Source organism: Elgaria multicarinata, chromosome 10 (genome assembly GCF_023053635.1).
Source record: "Elgaria multicarinata webbii isolate HBS135686 ecotype San Diego chromosome 10, rElgMul1.1.pri, whole genome shotgun sequence".
NCBI lineage: Eukaryota > Metazoa > Chordata > Lepidosauria > Squamata > Anguidae > Elgaria > Elgaria multicarinata.
Genome location: NC_086180.1, coordinates 51,853,673 through 51,872,124, shown reverse-complemented (window position 1 = coordinate 51,872,124; position 18,452 = coordinate 51,853,673). Strand labels below are relative to the sequence as shown.

Here is an 18,452-nt window from a genome sequence, read left to right as displayed (position 1 = left end):
TCTTGGCTCAACCCATTCAGGAATGAAAGCTACACATCCCAGGATTATAAGTGGAGTTAAAGGCACCTCAACTGGAAATTTAAGATTGGCAGCTTTATCCCATGGGTTGTATCCGATGTTAGTGTAACATAAGTACCATTCATTTCAATGGGTCTACTCTAAGTAGGACTAACATTGGATACAATCCCCTGGATAGTGAAGGGCTGGTGAAGAACTCTTTGAAGGTTGGTATTTCCAAGCCTTAAGAGAATTCTTTGGGAAAGCCCAAGAATTTTTCCAGGAATTTTCTGAAAAGGTTTAGAGAGATCAAGCTTATTCCAAATTGAGATTTGGGGATTGCCTCATCTCTAGTTTTAGATGTTGCAACTAAAACTTCACTCTTTCTGCCTTTCTCAAATTCAGAACTACAAAATTGTTTTCATGATGAGTTTCTGCAGTGAACTCTTGCCGAAGAATGTCACATTGTAAAGGCAGAGTAAAGGTTTCTAGCTATCAAGAGGCATTTCTTTTGTTTACATTTCTGACGATGCAGTGGCCTGGTCTATAGTAAAGCAAATCGCCAAACTCATCACAGCTGATATCATGGCTTCAAGGACACCAAAATATGATTAGCACATTACTATAGTAGTAATATCTGGAAAGAGAATTAAATGCTGGATACATGCAATAAAAATTGACTTTGTTTCTATTTGTCATTTATATCAATCCAGGCAAAATAATCTTTGTTATAAGCAATATCACATATAAAAATTTATTTATTTATTTATTTATTTATTGCATTTTTATACCGCCCAATAGCCGAAGCTCTCTGGGCGGTTTACAAATATGAGACAATTCAAAACAAAACAACAGTATAAAACCATAATATAAAATACAATATAAAACCACAACCAAGATAAAAACCAGCAATGCAAAAATACAAATTTAAAATACAAATTTAAAACAACAAAGTTAAAATTAATTTATAGACTGTTAAAATACTGGGAGAATAAAAAGGTCTTCACCAGGCGTCTAAAAGAATATAATGTAAGTGCCAAGCGAACCTCCTTAGGGAGCTCATTCCACAGCTGGGGTGCCAGCAGAGAAGGCCCTTCTCTGTGTATTTTCTATGAAATTAATTAATATAATACATTATATTAATTGATTGTCATGCAGAATCCATCCAAGTTCATTATTGACATCAGAGATAGAAGACAACCCACAATTCAAATGTATATAATTGTACTTTCTGATTATGAATCTGAATTGTGTTTTTAGAGCAACCTTTAAGGCAGAAGAACCTCCAAAAGATCAAAGATAACACTTAACACCTTCTACATAGACTGCCTTCAGCATATCCAATGTATTAAATGAGAAGCCAAAATAGTTACCACTGAAATGCTTGAGAAAGCACAGTTGCCAAGTCAATTATTCTTTGTACACAGACATCTCGGCTTGGTGATCTGTACCGGATGGAAGATGAATCCCTTCCAAATGAACTTCTAGTCAGAGAACATGCAGATGTTCAGAAGCCATGGAATAAAACAAAGCTCAGGTTTTTAAGGATGTTTGCAAATAAGAGGGGCCTAAGGCTGAAAAGGAACATGGCAAGCTGGGAAATTTCATCTGGCAATGGGTTACGTGAAAGGTCAAAATGATGCGGAAAGGATTGTCAGGAAAGCAAGAGACAAAAAAAAGTTCAGTTTCTGCTCATTGCAAAGAGCAAGTTCAATTCCAGTGAGGGGAGCGCAGCAGAGACAAAGAGTTAGCACCCCACTCTTCCCCTTGTCATAATCCCAATCTGGGTCAGTTCCCAGCAGCACAGGACAAAACTACATGACAAACATCATGTCTAGTTTGGCCCCTATGGGTGACCTCTTCTACAATAGGCAATTGCATCTGTTCTCTTGTTGCTTTGTTCATATTTCTTGGGTCTGAAAATATCCTTATAGGGCCTGTTCAGATGACACTTCAGGCTCTGTGGTTAGCAAGACTGTGGTTCTCTGGGGTATCACTAACCACAAGCCATGCTGCTGCACACAACATTTTAAGCCATGGTTTGATTGGTAGCAATATGAGATCTCTGTCTGTAAGTACCCGTATGCTGTAGATTCTTCTACCTTGGTTATCACATTATGTACTCTTCCATTTAAATTTTTTTTTAGCCCCAGTGCCAGTAGAACCTTCCAAGGTGCATGGATTACAGGAGGTACCTGTGGATTTATTGTGCTGGCACGTAGCCTGTATTTTAAGGTTGTGGATTTGCTTACAGCAGGGATGGGAAACCTGTGGCCTTCCAGATGTTGGACAACAACTCCCTGCATCCTGAATCATTGGCATCAGACTCTGTGCTTTCCAACTGAACTTTAAGCTTTAAGTAAACACTCTTTGGAGCTTTCAAAGTCTGTGGTGTCCCTTTTTTACAGGCCTGAGGAAGTAGGTTTCACCATTAACTGATTCCTAGTTCCTCTCATGGAGCAGACTGCATCTAAACTGTAAACCTGAACGTACTTGCTAAGGTAGATTGTAGCAAAGTGCAAATAAATGTGCATAGAGTTGTGCACTTACTGGCTCTTTTTCATATTGCTGCAGTCTAGATGTTGAAACTCAACTTTGTAAAATGCATCAACATCCCATCAGTCTGTTCAGTCTCTTTTAGGAACGTACAGATTTTGTTAAATCTATTTAGTCTGTATTTCACGGATTGTCAAGCGCCTTTCGTTCCTTCATCCACTCATTGACAGAAACAGATTTCTTTTATTTTAGGTATGTGAGAGAATTTCATTCCTGATTGCAAATGTGCATTTGGGGTAATGTGCAGTTGTGCACTTATTAGTGTAATGAGTGCAAGTGCACAATTGTGCAACCCCATCACCCAAAGTAAAAACAACAACAAAAACTGGTTCAAAAATCCATGGAATGCTACACGACTAAGAAAAAGCCAGTCCACTGAAGAAAGTGCAAGTCAGGGTCCTAGAAATCCAAACTCATTTGAATCTATTGCAAATTTCTCTGGCACCCCTATTTTCCTTCTGCTCAACTTTAATTTTGCATCGCCCTCAGTCCCAGTAAAGTAAGAGTGTGGAACTTGTGGAACCTATCAGCCCAGCCAGCATAGTCAATAATGAGGAATGATGAGAGTAGCAGTCCACCAACATCTGGAGGGCTACAATTTGCCTACCACTGCAGTCAGGCTTGTGGATCAAAATCTATCCAGAATTCCAGCTGAGCTGTCTTGTCATTATACTTGCAGTACCTATTAACATTACCAAACACATAAAGGCCTTTCCAAGGGTATAATTCCAGTGTGGTGTTGTGGCTAAGGTGTTGGACTGGGGGTCAGGAGATCCGGGTTCTAGTCCCTATTTGGCCATGGAAACCCACTAGGTGACTTTGGGCCAGTCATAGACTCTCAGCCCAACCTACCTCCCAGGGTTGTTGTTGTGAGGATAAAATGGAGAGGAGGAGGATTACGGACGCTGCCTTGGGTTCCTTGGGGAGGGGGGGAAGGGGATATAAATATAATAAATAAATAATTGTGCCACCATTTGCTTGTAGTGAGAGATTTACACACCACTCTTCTTACATAAATCCAGAATGTAGAGTCAAACTGGATATTATATATATAAATATATTTCCCTAATCCAAATTGGGACCACTGAACAGAGGTAGGAAATTTAAAACTCTTTTCCTCTGTACTATTTTCTATCTGAACATTGCCTCTCCACCCGCCCTGCCCGCCCCCCGCCCCAAGTTGATATGTGCTGCAAAGAGACACAATGGAAGTTTTGAGGATGGGAGGATTTTCAGCAGGGAAAAGGTACAGAGTGATAGGGTTAAACCCATTGATTGTGATCCCAATCCAGATGGGGTGGGGAGGGATTGTGATTGCTTTTGCTAAAGAGAGCAGGCAACTGGGTTCATCCTCCTGAAACGTGTAGTTTGGTCCTCAGCATACTATTCAAGAAATCATATGGGGTTTCATCTGGTTTTGCCACCATAGGCCTATCATGCATTGAGATTGTATTTTACTAGCTTTACATAATTTAGCAAAATATGCAACATTTGCCACATTTCCTGTATTCTTTCCTTTAAACTGGACAGGAATTCATGCTGCGGCTGATAGCATAGGTAACACAGCTCTTTCACACTTCTTTGAATCTCTGTGGCTCTTCCTTCTACTTTTCAGCTGTTTTTTTTTTTTAATGTACTAGGTGGTCCTCTGCCATGAGGCTTGTTTTTTAGGTTTAGAAGTGAAACTGTAAGTCATCTATCTTATCTTCTAATGTCCCCCTACCCCAGCCCTCACAACTGCTTTATATCCACTTCTGCTTTGCATAGCTCCACTCCATTAGAATCAATCACTCTGTCATAACGTGGCTCTCAGTCTCTCTGATTTTATGCCACATACCATGTGATCATTAACAAGAGATTCAAAACAGCCCCCCAAATTCACAAGTTTCTGGTAATAGGTTGTTGTTTTTTAAAAAGTGCATATGGATCTATTCTTTCTCCTGCACTCTTGAGGTCTCTAGTGAAGAATTGTTGCCTTTCAAATGTAACAGTTCTTCTGGGTGCCAAGTATGCTTCAAATGCATTAATCTAAACTTGAATTTTTTCCTTATCTGCGTTGTCAACAAACTGAAAAGTATTAAATACCTCCCTTGCCCCTTTGCCCTGCCTTGTGAAGAATTAGTGCTGACTGAACGTGCTGCCTATCTTATCTCTCTGCATGGAGCTTAGTATAATTTGAATTCTTGTTTTCACTTTTCCCAGCTTTTCGTTTACACACCAGTTTTCCTGGAGGCTTTAGCTGCTGTTGCTGTTTTTGCTTGCTGATTTACTTACAATGCGTTTTCAGACACAGTGTAATATTTGCTACTGCAAAGTTTGTAAAATGGCTGATATATGCACAAACGAATCTTAACACTGTGCAATTCTTCCTAAAACGAACTCAAAATGGCAGCTACTCTGAGTTTCTAATCTTTGCCATTTTCTCTAGAACTACGTTCCTGACTGACTTTTGGAACACTGAATTATACTGTGCTAGGCAGTAGGCACAGAGGTACTGTGGTTAGTTTGGGTGTTCCCTGATTGTCACCATCTAGAATAGATAAAATGGAAAAGCCGGTCAAGTGACCCAATTCTCCCTCCTCTTTCCCAACCTGATGCACTCTGATTATTCCAGAAGGTACAGATATTTCCGTTATCTCCACATAGGTTTTATGTAAACATTGTGCATATGCTTGTAGCAGTTCTGTAGGGGCTTGTACCATTACAGTATCCAGGACATAATCTTAATGTATGCATCTGAAGACTGTATTACACGCTAAAAGTTTTAGCAAAAGAAAGTTTGTGTCCACTTGCTGGCATTAGTAGAAGGGCTGCTTTACTGTCAGCACCAAAACCTCTGAAGCCCATGGGACATATATCTTTAGAGGATTGTTTGTTTTATTCCAAATTCCTGCAGAGTTTATTATTTCTTTGACTGTATGTCTAACCTCATGTTCCAACATAACTGCATATTTAACATTCAGATCCACCCTTTGTACTTGGGAGAAAACACATCTCAAACGGCTGCATCTGGGTACTGTGGGGGATTTAGAGCAATGGATTATTTGTGTGTACATGCTTCAACATCCTTATAAACTAAGTGTCATGACTTTATACAACCAGCCATACAATGCAAAGGAAACTCAGTGAATGTGACTGAGACAATCTCCATGTAGGAAAAGGTGTTAATAAAAGCAACATCCACAGCTGTTGCTGTTATTGTGTGTGGGATAACTCCTGAGTTAGGGCTATTGAAATCTTGAAAATAGCCAAAGTATTGGCTGGGGGGAGCCCAAAGTACAAAAGAAACTTTGAAAAGGGCCTATTATTTCTGTGGATTTTTCTTGTCTGCGAGAAATGCTGGTTTTATATGTTCATAAATTTTGTTCCAATTCACAGAATAAAACTTGGGTCTGGCACTATATTTAAAAAAAAAACATTCAAATGTTTCTCTCTCTGACTACTGTCAGAATATTTATGTTGTAAACTGCTTCAATATGACTTTTTAGATATAGTCAAGTGGTCTATATGTTGATTAAACTTTAAAAAATAAAGCTTTAATATCATTATTAATCAATAACAAAATCAAGATTTTAGATTGTTTAAATTTTTAATTGTAAGTCACCTTGGGACCCTTGGGGCTGAAAGGTGACTCATATGTTTATAAATAAAATAATAATAGCAACAATAATTATTAATATCTGAAAAACAATGTTGACAATATGGTCTAGTTCAAACTGTTGAATTGTCACTTCTTAGATATTGCTGTTATTGCTCATAGAAGTAAAAAGAGATGGAATAAATGGTCTGATGTCTGTGTTACTATAAATGGCTGACAATTCTATACTTTTGTAGTTTCACATCCTAAGGAGATTGTTTCCTGCCTCTTTCAGTCTGAACCTCAAATAATGTACACTTCTCTAATCTCAGTTCAGTTACTTGGGACTGTTCCACAGTTAAGCAATGTCAGGACTGTGTCCCTTTTATCCAAATATGGGAGGTGAGAAAAAAAAAAGCCAGTTACGGCTGCTTTGGCAAGAGGCAAGTCACATCCACACTCACTTGCAGATCCCAGAACTGCTGCCTCTGCCACCCACGGGACTTACCTTAGCCGTGTGTCTTCGATTAGAGCTGCCATTTTACACAGAGTGGAGAGTCCAATGGATTCTCAGTCTGCCTCATGCCCGGGAACCCACAGCAGACAAGCTGCTTCCGGGGGATACAAACCTCACTGTGGAATTGAATCCGAAGTGAGTCGGCCCATTCCCAAGGGACCCTGAATCAAATCGGGGCCAATTTGAGGCTCCCAAATCTGTCTCTGATGTGAATCAGGGGAGGGGGCTGTGCACAGCCCTACAAAATATATTCTACACATCCTTCAACTTCCTTTACAATGCCATGCAAGACTGAGGGCTCTGGAATGTAGCAGGGATCAACCAAGTGTCATTACATGGAGGAAAATCACTTTTGCTTACTACCACTAATCAGCCCTTGCATTTGTCCCTCATTACTTCCTCTTTGAAAGAGGAAGTAAACAACCTGCACATGGCCCATTCAGTGGGCTGTTTTGATCATGCTGCTTCTCCTGCACAGCTTTAACTGTTTTAACTGCTTTTAAATTATATCTTGTTTTAACTTGGTTCATGGTTTAATTTGTTTTTAACTGTGCATATTTATTGTTTTATACTGTATGCTTTTATCTGTACGCTGCCCTCCCTGAGATCTTAATGGTATAGGGCGGGATACGTTTTAAATAAATAAACAAATAAATAAGATAGCTGCAACTTCCATCTTTATTTTAAATCAGACATATTGGGGCATTTTTTGTGGTGCAAAGAAGGCAACAAGGGGCTGGAGGCACGTGGGAGGCAGGTGACATCGTGAGGGGGACCTGCGAAAGTCCTTGAGTGCCCAGTGACAAGCATGCAATAAACGCTCATCTGATGGAGGCTCTTCTGCACCATAGCATGCAACTTTGCTTGTTGCTTGTTGAAGTCTGTGGAGCCTTGGAATCTGCCAGAGGTCTCCACAGGAATTGGACAAAGGACTAGAGTTGTACTGTGTGGTCATGTTTTATGATTTCCCTTACTGGCCATTATTATTATTATTTTATTTATATAGCACCATCAATGTACATGGTGCTATTAGTAAGATAAGAATGGGAGACATCTATGCACATCTATTACACAAACATTCTGTATTCCATTCTAATATATTTCCTTTTATTAAACTCATATATCAAAACACATCCACAGTGTATCCAAAGCCTATATATACATATATAATCTGTACCTCATCTCATTTACTCATGTTTTAGTGCTGAATCTTATATCGTCTGCTTAGAAATGGTTAATACTGTGAAACAGTTTGCTTTACACTTTTTAATCTAAACAGTTAAATATCAACAAAGAAAACATGTATTGCTATAATACATAATGGGAGATTTACTTCCCTTGGAATAAGATTTATAACTCAAGTTATTAAAATGTTGTTTGATTACAGAGGTTTTAGCATTTGATTATACAATATATTACATATATTTAACTTATAAACAGTGAAATAATTCAGGAAGCAGTAAGTGGCATAGTCTGTATTCTAGCACTGGAAACAGGTAATAATAATATTCATAGAGCAATCCTATGTTGGTCTAAACCAGAAGCAAGTCCCACTGAGTTCAATGGGATTTACTGCCGCATATGTGTGCACAAGATTGCAGCCTAAGTGAAGTGTTTAGCATCTTGACATCTCATTAACATCTACTAAGCCCTCTCACCCTGACCAAAATTCTCATTGTAATCTTGAGATGGAGAATAAAATCAGGGAAGTATTCAAAGCCTAAAGTATTGTAATAATTGGTGACCTCAGTTACCCTCACATAGACTGGATAAATGCATTTTCTGGTTATGACGAAGAGGTATCATTTCTAAATACCCTAAACAACTGTGCCCTAGAACAGCTGGTCATGGAACCGATCAGAGTGGTAGCAACCTATATGGTGCCCACAATCTAGTGTTGTTGTTGAACAGATTAGGAAGAGTGACCACAGGTCTATCAGATTTAATTTATATCTAAATCCAAAATTGCCAAGGAAACGTCTAAAAAATGAAGACACTGGTAAAAATAGTAGTTGAGAGAGAAAATCAGGAGTGCCAGATCTCTCCAGAATGCTTGAGGGTTACTCAAAAAACACAATAATAGAAGCTTAAGTTTGAATATATACCACAGTTTAGGAAAGATACTACCAAATCCAACAGGTCACCAGCATGGTTAACTATCACTATCAAGGAAGCTATTTGAGAAAATAGAAGTGGTGCACAAATGAAGAGAACAAAAAGGAACACAAACATCCGCAAAAGAAATGCAAGCAGACAATAACGGATGTTAAAAGGATTTTGAGGTGCATACCATTAATAATATACATCTAACAGTACAAATAACTTTAAATATAGTTGAAGGAGGAAAACTGCTAGACAGATGTCTGGACCGTTGGATAATAAAGGACTTAAAGAAATGCTAAAGGAGAATAAGGAGATTGTGCCTGAAGTGACATTTTCAGCAAGAGAGCCTGAGGAATTGAAGCAAATAATGGTGACAAGTGATGACGTTCTAAATCTTATCGACAAACAAATCACTGGTCCAGATGGTAACAGTCTGAAAGTTCTTAAATAACTTAAAGGTGAAATTGCTGATTTTCTAACAAAAACATGCAACAGGTCCCTAAGATCAGGCTTTGTAACAAGAGACTGGAAAGTAGCCAATGTAGCACAATTATTTAAAAATAAATCCATGCTGGGGTCGGGATCTAGAAAATTTCAGGCTATTTAGTCTGTTCTGGGTAAATTGGTGGAAAGCATTATTAATGATAACATTATCAAGCATATAGAAAGACCAGTCTTGTTCAAGGAGAATAAGTGTGGCTTCTGCAAAAGTAAATCCTGTCACAGTAACCTTTTAGAGTTCTTTGGGAGAACTCATGTGGATCCAGTACAACCATGTGGATCCAGTACAACTTGGTTACTTGGATTTTCAAAAGTCTTTTAACAAGTCTTTCGGCAAACATTCCTGAGCAAATGCAGCAGTCATGGGATAAGAGGAAAGATCCTCTTTTGGATTAAGTACTTACAGAACAGAAAGCAGAGATTAGATCATTTTCGCAATGGAGGGATGTAAACAGTGGGGTCCCCAATGAAGCTACATTGGGCCCAGAGCTTTTTAACTGGTCCATAAATGACCTGGAGTTAGGGAAGCGGTGCCCCAGTTTGAAGATGATATTAAATTATTTACAGTAGTTCAAATAAAAAGGGATAGTGAAGAACTCCAAAAGGATCCCTATAAACTAGGGAAACAGATTAAAATGGCAAATATGAGCAATATAAGAAAGCATAAGGTAATGCACACTGAGGAGACCCCCACCTAGCTTCATATGTATGCTGATGTGGTCTGAGCTAACAGTAACTGACCAGGAAAGGTATCTTGGTTGTAGTACCAGGAAAGGTATCTTGATTATTAAAACATTGACCTCGTGTCTGGCTGCTGTAAAAAAAGCAAATTCCATTTTGGGGATCATTAGGAAAGGAGTTGAAAATAAAACTGCCAATATCATTACGTTTTTAAACAAATCTGTGGCGTTGCCACTCTTGAGATGCTGTGTACTATTCTTGTCATGCCTCAAGGATGTTGTAGAACTGAAGAAAGTACAGAAAAGGATCACTAAAATGTTCAAGCAATCCCCAAGAGGAAATGTTATAATGTTTTTGTTTTTTAAGCTTAGAAAAAAGGCAAGTTAAGGAAGACATGATAGGGGTGTATAAAATTATGTATGCTGTGGCTTCAATAATAACAGAACCAAGGATCATCTAATGAAGCTGAATGGCGATTCAGGACACATACCCCATAGCTGAATAATGGAATTTGCTTCCACAAAATATGGTGATAGATAGCTTTAAAAGGTGATTAGAGAAATTTATGAATGGCAATGGCTACTAGACATAATGACTATGTATTACTTCCCATATCTAAGACAATATGAATACCAGTTGCTGGGAAACAGAACTAGGAGAGTCCTCTTGTGCTCTTGTTCTGCTTGTGTGCTTTCTACAGGCATCTAGTTGGCCACTGAAGGAACAGAATGCTGGACTAGGTAAGGCTTCTGGTCTGATCCAGCTGTGCTCTTCTTGTGTTATGCACTTTCCAGGAAATGTTTCACCCTGCTTAGCAATTTTTTACCTACAGTAACTGATGCAACCGTGCACCGATACAGGATGTGCAGATTTTAGGACAGTTCTGGCCACCTTATGACTTTCCAGCTATGATTTGTATATATGGAACAAAAATCCATATGGCATTCTTATTCATGGATGGCTTCTACATGAGCCAGAAGAGAGACAGAGAACCTGAGAGAGACAAAGGCCACAGCTAGACCTAAGGTTTATCCTGGGATCATCCAGGGTTCGCCCCTGCCTGAGCACTGGATCCCCTGTGTGTCACTTAGATGAACAGGTTTGACCCCTGGATGGCCCAGTGATAAACCTTAGGTCTAGCTATGGCCAAAGACTCTGGAGTGATTGTTGATGGGAGAGATAAAAGTTCCTGAAAAGAAATACCCTCCTGGGTCAGGCTGCAAATTGACCAGTATTTTCCAGTTCTGACCAGAATTACACCCTCTTGGCTGATTGCAAGAACTTGAGGATGCAAAGACAAAACATTTGGGGTGTTAAATGCATGAGTTGTTACAGTGCACACATTTGCAATAAGGCATAGGGGCTGGGACAAGGTCTGTAGTGCACTGTGCATGCATGCAATGTGAATGTTGTTCGCTGTGAATGCACACTGCACTATTATGTGAAAATCCACCACATAACAAAGTACATAGAATTATGGTGCTGGAAGAATTAAGGTGAGGTTCAGATTATTTTAAAATATTGTAATCGGTTACTTTAATTTTCTGTTAATTTTGTTTAAGATTATTACAAATATAAAACTGTTAGCGTAGCAATAATGGACTATAAATGGAAATTAATGGATTTTTTTTGTTAAAAAAAAACACCAAAATACATTCCAGGGTTTGCAAAGCTCAGTAATTGAAATTGCTTATGTTTTTGCCTCCAACTATCAAACCAAACAGACTAGACAAGACCAGCACCTTTCCCCATCTTTGAAAGACTCTACCTGTTGTCTCATCCCAGCTCCCCACTTCAGGCAACTATCTAGGATCTGTAAGGCCACCATGCCCCTGCCATGTAAGGGGCTGGATTCCAGATTTGATACACATCTGAATTCAGCACTTTAACAAAGTGCATTGCTCTTCCATTCCACATTGCTAGATGAACCAGGGTCAGGCCTGGTTCTATCTCTCCAAACTCTTAGGGAAAATTGGTCACTACAGAGATAAAGTGAGATAAACTATGTTTGAGCTAAGGCAACTAGCAGCTCCTTCTACAATGTCCTCATGATTTTTGTCTCTCCTGGCTTTCCTTGCCTATTGCTGGGGAAGCCTTCAGAATTCTTAATAGGCAAGAGTACTCACATGGTGAGTGTAATGTGAAATGTTTATGTAGGCTCTTGTTTTTTTTAGTAAGAAAGCAATGACAACGACATACACTAACAATAATTTGTGGCTGCTTTTGCCCCCTAATGCAGGGCTCAGCAACTTTTCCAGCCTCAATGGCCATATTTAGTGCCTGGTGGTGGGTTGGGGGTCGAATGCATATGCACACACACACACACACACACACACACACACACACACACACTAGATGAGAATGCTGGGGGAGACTAAAGCTTTTTCCCTCCCAGCAATCCCAATCAGGATCACTGTTTCTACATCAGTGATAACAGCCTGAGGAAATCATTAAGAAAACTTAATTGTAATAGCAATTGGTATTCAACTGGTATTCAGCTCATACAGTGTGTGAATGTACCACTTCTGTGCACTAGGAGCTGGACACACAGGCTACGTCTTACGCTGCTCATATGCCAAGCAACTTGGTTCTGTTTAGAAGGTTGAAGGGACCCTCCTGAAGCTATTTCTAAAAGCTGAGAAGGCTGAAGAGGTGTAAAGGGCATCCAGAGAGCATGGAGTTCTAACCAGACCCACCCTTAGCAAAATAGTCCTTTGCTGGAAGGAAAAGAGCTCAGCTTTCTCCTTCTATTGTTACATGCTGGGTGACTAATCTGCCCTGCTCCTGCTTCTCCCATTTCCAAACTGCTATTCTTATGTAAAATAAACATTCAAAGTAATATGTATGTACTTTTTGAAATTCTAATACTGGCTTTCAGGTGTTTACAAGCTAAAGTGCAATCATGTTTCTTTCTTTTTTTCTTCCTTTTGTTAAGTTTTCAGTTCATACAAATTTCATAATATTAACACATTTTATCCCAAAAATGCAAACAAGCACAAATCTAGTCTACTCCTGTTGGCGTCCCCAAGAAATTTGTTTTTCCATCTTCAGCGTCTTTCTTTTGAAACCAGGGCTTTGAATTGGTTCCTTGAAGATAAGCATCAAGAAAATAACAGATCCCAGGAATATCACTTGGAAAGTTGGGAGGAAGATCCTGCCTTGAACGAGGAGTAAATACAAAGCCTGGGTAATCCTTTAGCAACCTGCAGCAAAAATGAAAATGCCACTATTAGATATCAAAATAAACGTAACCTATAAATCCTGAATGTAAGTAATTATTTTCTAAAGAAAAAGAGCATGTGTTGCTTTTTGCATGCGAGTGTGGCTGTTTTATTCTGAACTAAGCACTGCACTGCAAAAAACTGTAAGGAGTTCCAAATTGCATATGAAGCTCCATATTCTTTCAGGATCCAATGGGGGAAAACGTCTGCACACATGTTTTTTCTAATATCTGCACAGATCTGTTCCTGACACTAAAGCGAATGAGAAGATCTTTGTGGAACTCTGAATGTGCATCAATGCTTTCTGTATGCATGAAATCACTGAATTGTGGTATGAATAAACATGACAGCTTTTCATAGTTTTCTTAAATCATAATCCTATGCATGTATAGACAGAAAAAAGTCCCACAAACTCCCTGGTAGTTGTAGGACTTTTTCTGTGTAAACATGGCTAGGATTGCACTCTTAGCTATGTTTGTATGAGGCTGTGGCCTTTGCTAGACCTAAAGTTTATCCCGGGATCGTCCCGGGGTCACCCCTGTTCATGTAAATGACATACAGGGGATCCCGCAAGCAGGCAGGGACAACCCCGGGATAAACCTTAGGTCTAGCTAAGGCCTCCATCTACCATCAGTGATACAAACAGATAATTGATATAGGGTGACTATCTGGTTCAAAATTTGCTGGAATCAAAGAGCTTCTGTAATTGGTAATCAGGACATAATTTGATACTTTATCTTATCTAAAACAGAATATGTACCTTAAAGTTTTGACGATTTATACTTTATAACACTCCCTCAGACTTTTGCACAGATGCAAGTTTTGTTTTGTTTGAACTACCAGGGAGTTAGATAAAATCTAAGTTTTATCCATTCCAGGCACCTCTAACATTTTTTTTTGTTCTGAATTTACATTACATACATACATGGTGTCAGCAGAAGCATAACGTTTAAAAAAAATTGCAGAAAGTCACAGATGGCTATTTCTAGGAAGAGGCAAAGCATCCTGTCACCTAAGGTGCCAAGAGATTCAGGTCACCAAATCACCCCATGGCAAGCAGAAGCGATAGTAGCCAGGCAAGTCTTGGCATGCAGTGGCAGCATTCAGACATCACTTGAAGCCATGATGGGTTAATCTGAAAATAAACTACTGTTATCCCCTACTGTGCGTAATCTGAACCATCCCCCAACCCCTGTCCTTCTGTAGTCCTCCTGCCCCAGCAGTGGGGCAATTTCACCCACTGACAACATCACAGCAGCCTATTTTAACCTTTCACAATATCCCAATGAGAGGGGAGAGGAGTGAGGGGCTTAATCCAGTGCTTCCAGCATCACCCTGACAAGGGGGTGGTGGCTCTAAAGTGCTGGAACTTTGCAGGATCAGGACAAAACTTCATACACAGCCTCCCCTAGGCACCTGATGCGCCATCAAAACCCTGCATGATTAGACACAAAGGAGTGATAACCTCGGCTGCATCAAAAAGTGGGTGATGCAAATGAACCCTTGGAAGTTTGCGGGATAGGGACTAACTTTCATACACCGCCTCCCCTAGAAGAGGAATGTATACGAGGCCCATTGAAAACCCTGCACACTGATGAAGCCACACGAGTGAAAGCCGTGCCTTGGTCCTATTAATGTTGCATTTGTGCTACTGCATCTGTGTGCTTCATTTTGGTAATCTCTTCTGCCAATTTATTTTAAAGTAGAAGCTAAACATGACCTTTCCTTGGTCCCGCAAAAGCAGACATCGTAAATCCATCTCAAAGTTTTTCCATGTTTGGGTAACACTTTTTGATACGCTACATTGAGAGTGTGTGTAAGAACGAGAGTCCAAGTTTACTATTATTTTTTGAGTGGCTTATGTGTGTGATCCAAAGCCTGTAATTCTGAGAAAGGAGTCACGTAGGAATTGAAGATATACTGAAATAAATACCAAAATAGTGAGAAATAAAAAACAACAAAAGTGGATCTGGACATTGTCTTAAACTTATGTAAATATATGATGATTTAAGATGTTGCTGAAATCACAAATTAAAAATATTTGAACTTAAAACAACACAGTTGAAGGGATGGATATATTTCACAAGATATATAAAGGTCAATATTAATTGTATGTAAATTAATACCAGCATTTCAAAGCAGGCAACATGCTTTATTTGATGGCTGCCAGATGAAATTCAGAACCAAGAGCAATTAATTGCAACTATTCAACATCCTTAATTGTAAATCACATCTATGAGCTATCAAATATACAATGCCTGTTTTGAAATGCTGATAGTGTGCCATAGCACCAATTCTGTAACAGGATAAGTAAGAGCAAAACTCTTACTTGCATTTCTGTCAGAAGGGGACTGGGGGAAAGAGGTAGGCTCAGTGCAATTTGTTTCTTTTGAGGAAAGCTTGGGGAGGGCATTTGGGGCTCATTGGATTACAATAAGGGCATGTCTACACAAATCATTTTTCCAGGGGTCATCTCTAGGTCATCCCTGTGTGTCAACTGGGGATGACCAGAGACTTTCCCAGGCATAATTGAAACTGGGGTTTTCACGGTTTTCCCGCAATCCTGGAACAACCCCAAGGACCATGGCTGGTGTGGCCAGTGCTCCCAGGTCCTCCCTCCAAGTAGTGGGGTGCTTTAAATGAGTACAGACCAGCACAGGGTGACTCCACGCCCATCGAGGGTGGGGGAGAGCAATTTCGCCATCCCCAGGATGGCTGCCAGTGTTTTTGTTTAAAGGGTTTTTTTTTACTTACTTTTTTGGAGGAGCGGAGCTATGCAATTGCGCAACCAGCTCCTCCTTCCCAGAACACACACACACCACCGGATGTGTAGTTTGGGGGTGCTCTTCGTAGTTTGGGGGTGCTCTTCGATCCAGAACTGTCACTTGAGGCACAGGTGAACTCAGTGGCAAAGAGCACCTTTTATCAGCTTAGGTTGATATACCAACTGCGCCCATATCTGGACAGAGATAGCCTAGCTGCAGTTATCCATGCTCTGATAACCTCTCGCTTGGATTACTGCAATGCGTTATACGTGGGGCTGCCTTTGAAAACGGTCCGGAAGCTTCAGCTGGTACAAAACAGGGCAGCCCGTTTACTAACAGGGACTGGCCGGCGAGATCACATTACGCCAGTCCTTTTCCAGCTTCATTGGCTGCCAGTCCAGGTCCGGGCCCAATTCAAAGTGCTGGTATTGACATTTAAAGCCCTAAACCTGGGGCCAGGTTATCTGAAGGAACGCCTCCTCCCATATGTACCTACCAGGGCCTTAAGATCATCTACAGGGGCCCTTCTCCGTGAGCCCCTGCCAAAGGAAGTGAGGCAGGTGGCTACTAGGAGGAGGACTTTCTCTGCTGTGGCACCCCGGTTGTGGGATGAGCTCCCCAGAGAGGTCCGCCTGGCGCCTACACTGTACACCTTTCGTCGCCAGCTGAAGACCTTTTTATTCACTCAGTATTTTAACACTTAATTTTAACTTAAATTTAAATTATACTGTTTTAACTCTGTATTTTAACCTTATATCAATTTTGCTTCGTGGTTTTATCATGGTTGTGCTTTTTATATTGTATTTTGTATTTGTGTTTTTAACTTGTTGGTTGTTCTATGATGGTTTTAATTTTTGTGAACCGCCCAGAGAGCTTCGGCTATTGGGCGGTATAAAAATGTAATAAATAAATAAAATAAATAAATAAATATAAAGTCTGTAGGTGTTGTCATGCCCAAGGACCCAGAAGTAACAGATTTATTTTTCAGGGTTTGAGGGCAACAATTTATTGTCGTCTAGCCTTGAAAGGAGAAGATCTCTGCTTTTCTGCAAGGAATTTAGGATTGTGATATAAGTGAAATAAAGCAATACAAAGGGAGACTGAACTAGAATGAGAGAGATTAAAATAGAATATGATAACAGAATTTTCAAAAAGCAAAAGATGCAGGTAATTGTGAAAGTGATAAATAAACCATCATTAACCATGTACATTTTAAACTACTATACCTGTAGGTTGTTGGGCTGACATTTATTTTCCTAGGGACACTGCAAGATTCAAACTTGTTGGCAAGTGTTACATTGTTTCCAAATAAACAATATCGTGGCATTTGAACACCAACGACACCAGCAAAGACAGAACCAGAATGAAGGCCTATACGCATCTTAAAACAAAACAAAACATTTTTTTTAAAAAAATAACTGTTTGATATACAATAAAAATCAAAGCATTAATCACTCTTACAGAGGCTACCCATCCTTCACCCCTTGGGCAGGTAGTTACATGCTCTCTTAGTTTTTCTAGCGACTCCCTAATCATGATGGATTATGATCATGAGCAAGTAGTACAGCATGGAGAGCAGTACTCAATAGGTAGAAGGGATCACTTTTGATTCTTAATCTCAATAACCATTAATCAATACAAAGCAGTTAAGCAAAGAAGACTGAGTGCAGTCCAACGAGCACTGTTTATACGTAACATTAATTTAAACAAGGCATGCACAGGGCTATGGGACAAACCCTACTCCACATCAGAAATGCTTTCTGGATTGCTCTTGGATTGTCCATAAATGTCTTACTTAGAAAGCTGTGGAAAGAGACCGATTCCCTGAGATTTAGGAGGGCTAAAACTTGCCAGAGCAGACACTTTAATTTGCAGATGAGAACACTCCTGGCTTTTGTAAATACATGGGGATAACCGTCACATAATTTGATTTAAAGCAGCTACAGCATGGCTGTTCATATGTCCCAAGACACAACAAGGAGTAAGCAATGGTTATGATTTGCTTATAGTAAAGAGTAGCAATATGGGCTCCTGTCTATGTCACACTTCTTCTGTATGAGGCACCTTGTAGTAGCTCATAAATGACACCAATTTGCAGATGTACATCATGAAGACAAAGAAGGTGAAATTCATAACAATAAAGGAATAAAACTAATGAACTTTTTTCTTCTTTAAATCCAACTTTAATAAGTGTCAAATTTATGCACGGAACAGTTTTAAATGGGAAAGCAAATCTACATGAAAGCCAAAACAAGCACCAACTACTCAATGGCATCAAGAGATGACTGACGTATGTGTATTAATTTAGAGAAAGTACCAGTATTAAAGCATAAATTTCACAAATTGTGAAGGGTAAAAAGGAGGGGATGGGGAAATCAAGACTCATTTATTTCAATACTCTTATAGCAGAAGCTCAAAAAGTAACTAAAAATATCCATTGCAAACAGGCTTCTTTGTTGTTTGGGTTTAAATTCTCCTCTCTCAAGTTTTAACATAAATTCCATGTCTTTCCCCTCAAAATCAAGCATTGACTA

At 39.5% G+C, this 18,452-nt stretch overlaps 1 protein-coding gene across 1 annotated transcript in view; it reads right to left on the bottom strand.

Annotated features, from left to right (window-relative positions):
* Positions 1-7,740: 7,740 nt before the first annotated feature.
* GUCY1A1 (guanylate cyclase 1 soluble subunit alpha 1) overlaps positions 7,741-18,452 on the bottom strand; it is a 40,170-nt gene continuing 29,458 nt past the window's right edge. The window contains exons 8-9 of the mRNA XM_063135173.1: positions 17,145-17,299; positions 7,741-13,135 (exon numbers count right to left, since the gene is read on the bottom strand). Coding sequence (XP_062991243.1) covers positions 12,934-13,135; positions 17,145-17,299 — 357 coding nt within the window. The 3' untranslated portion in view covers positions 7,741-12,933. The remainder of the gene's footprint in view (positions 13,136-17,144; positions 17,300-18,452) is intronic.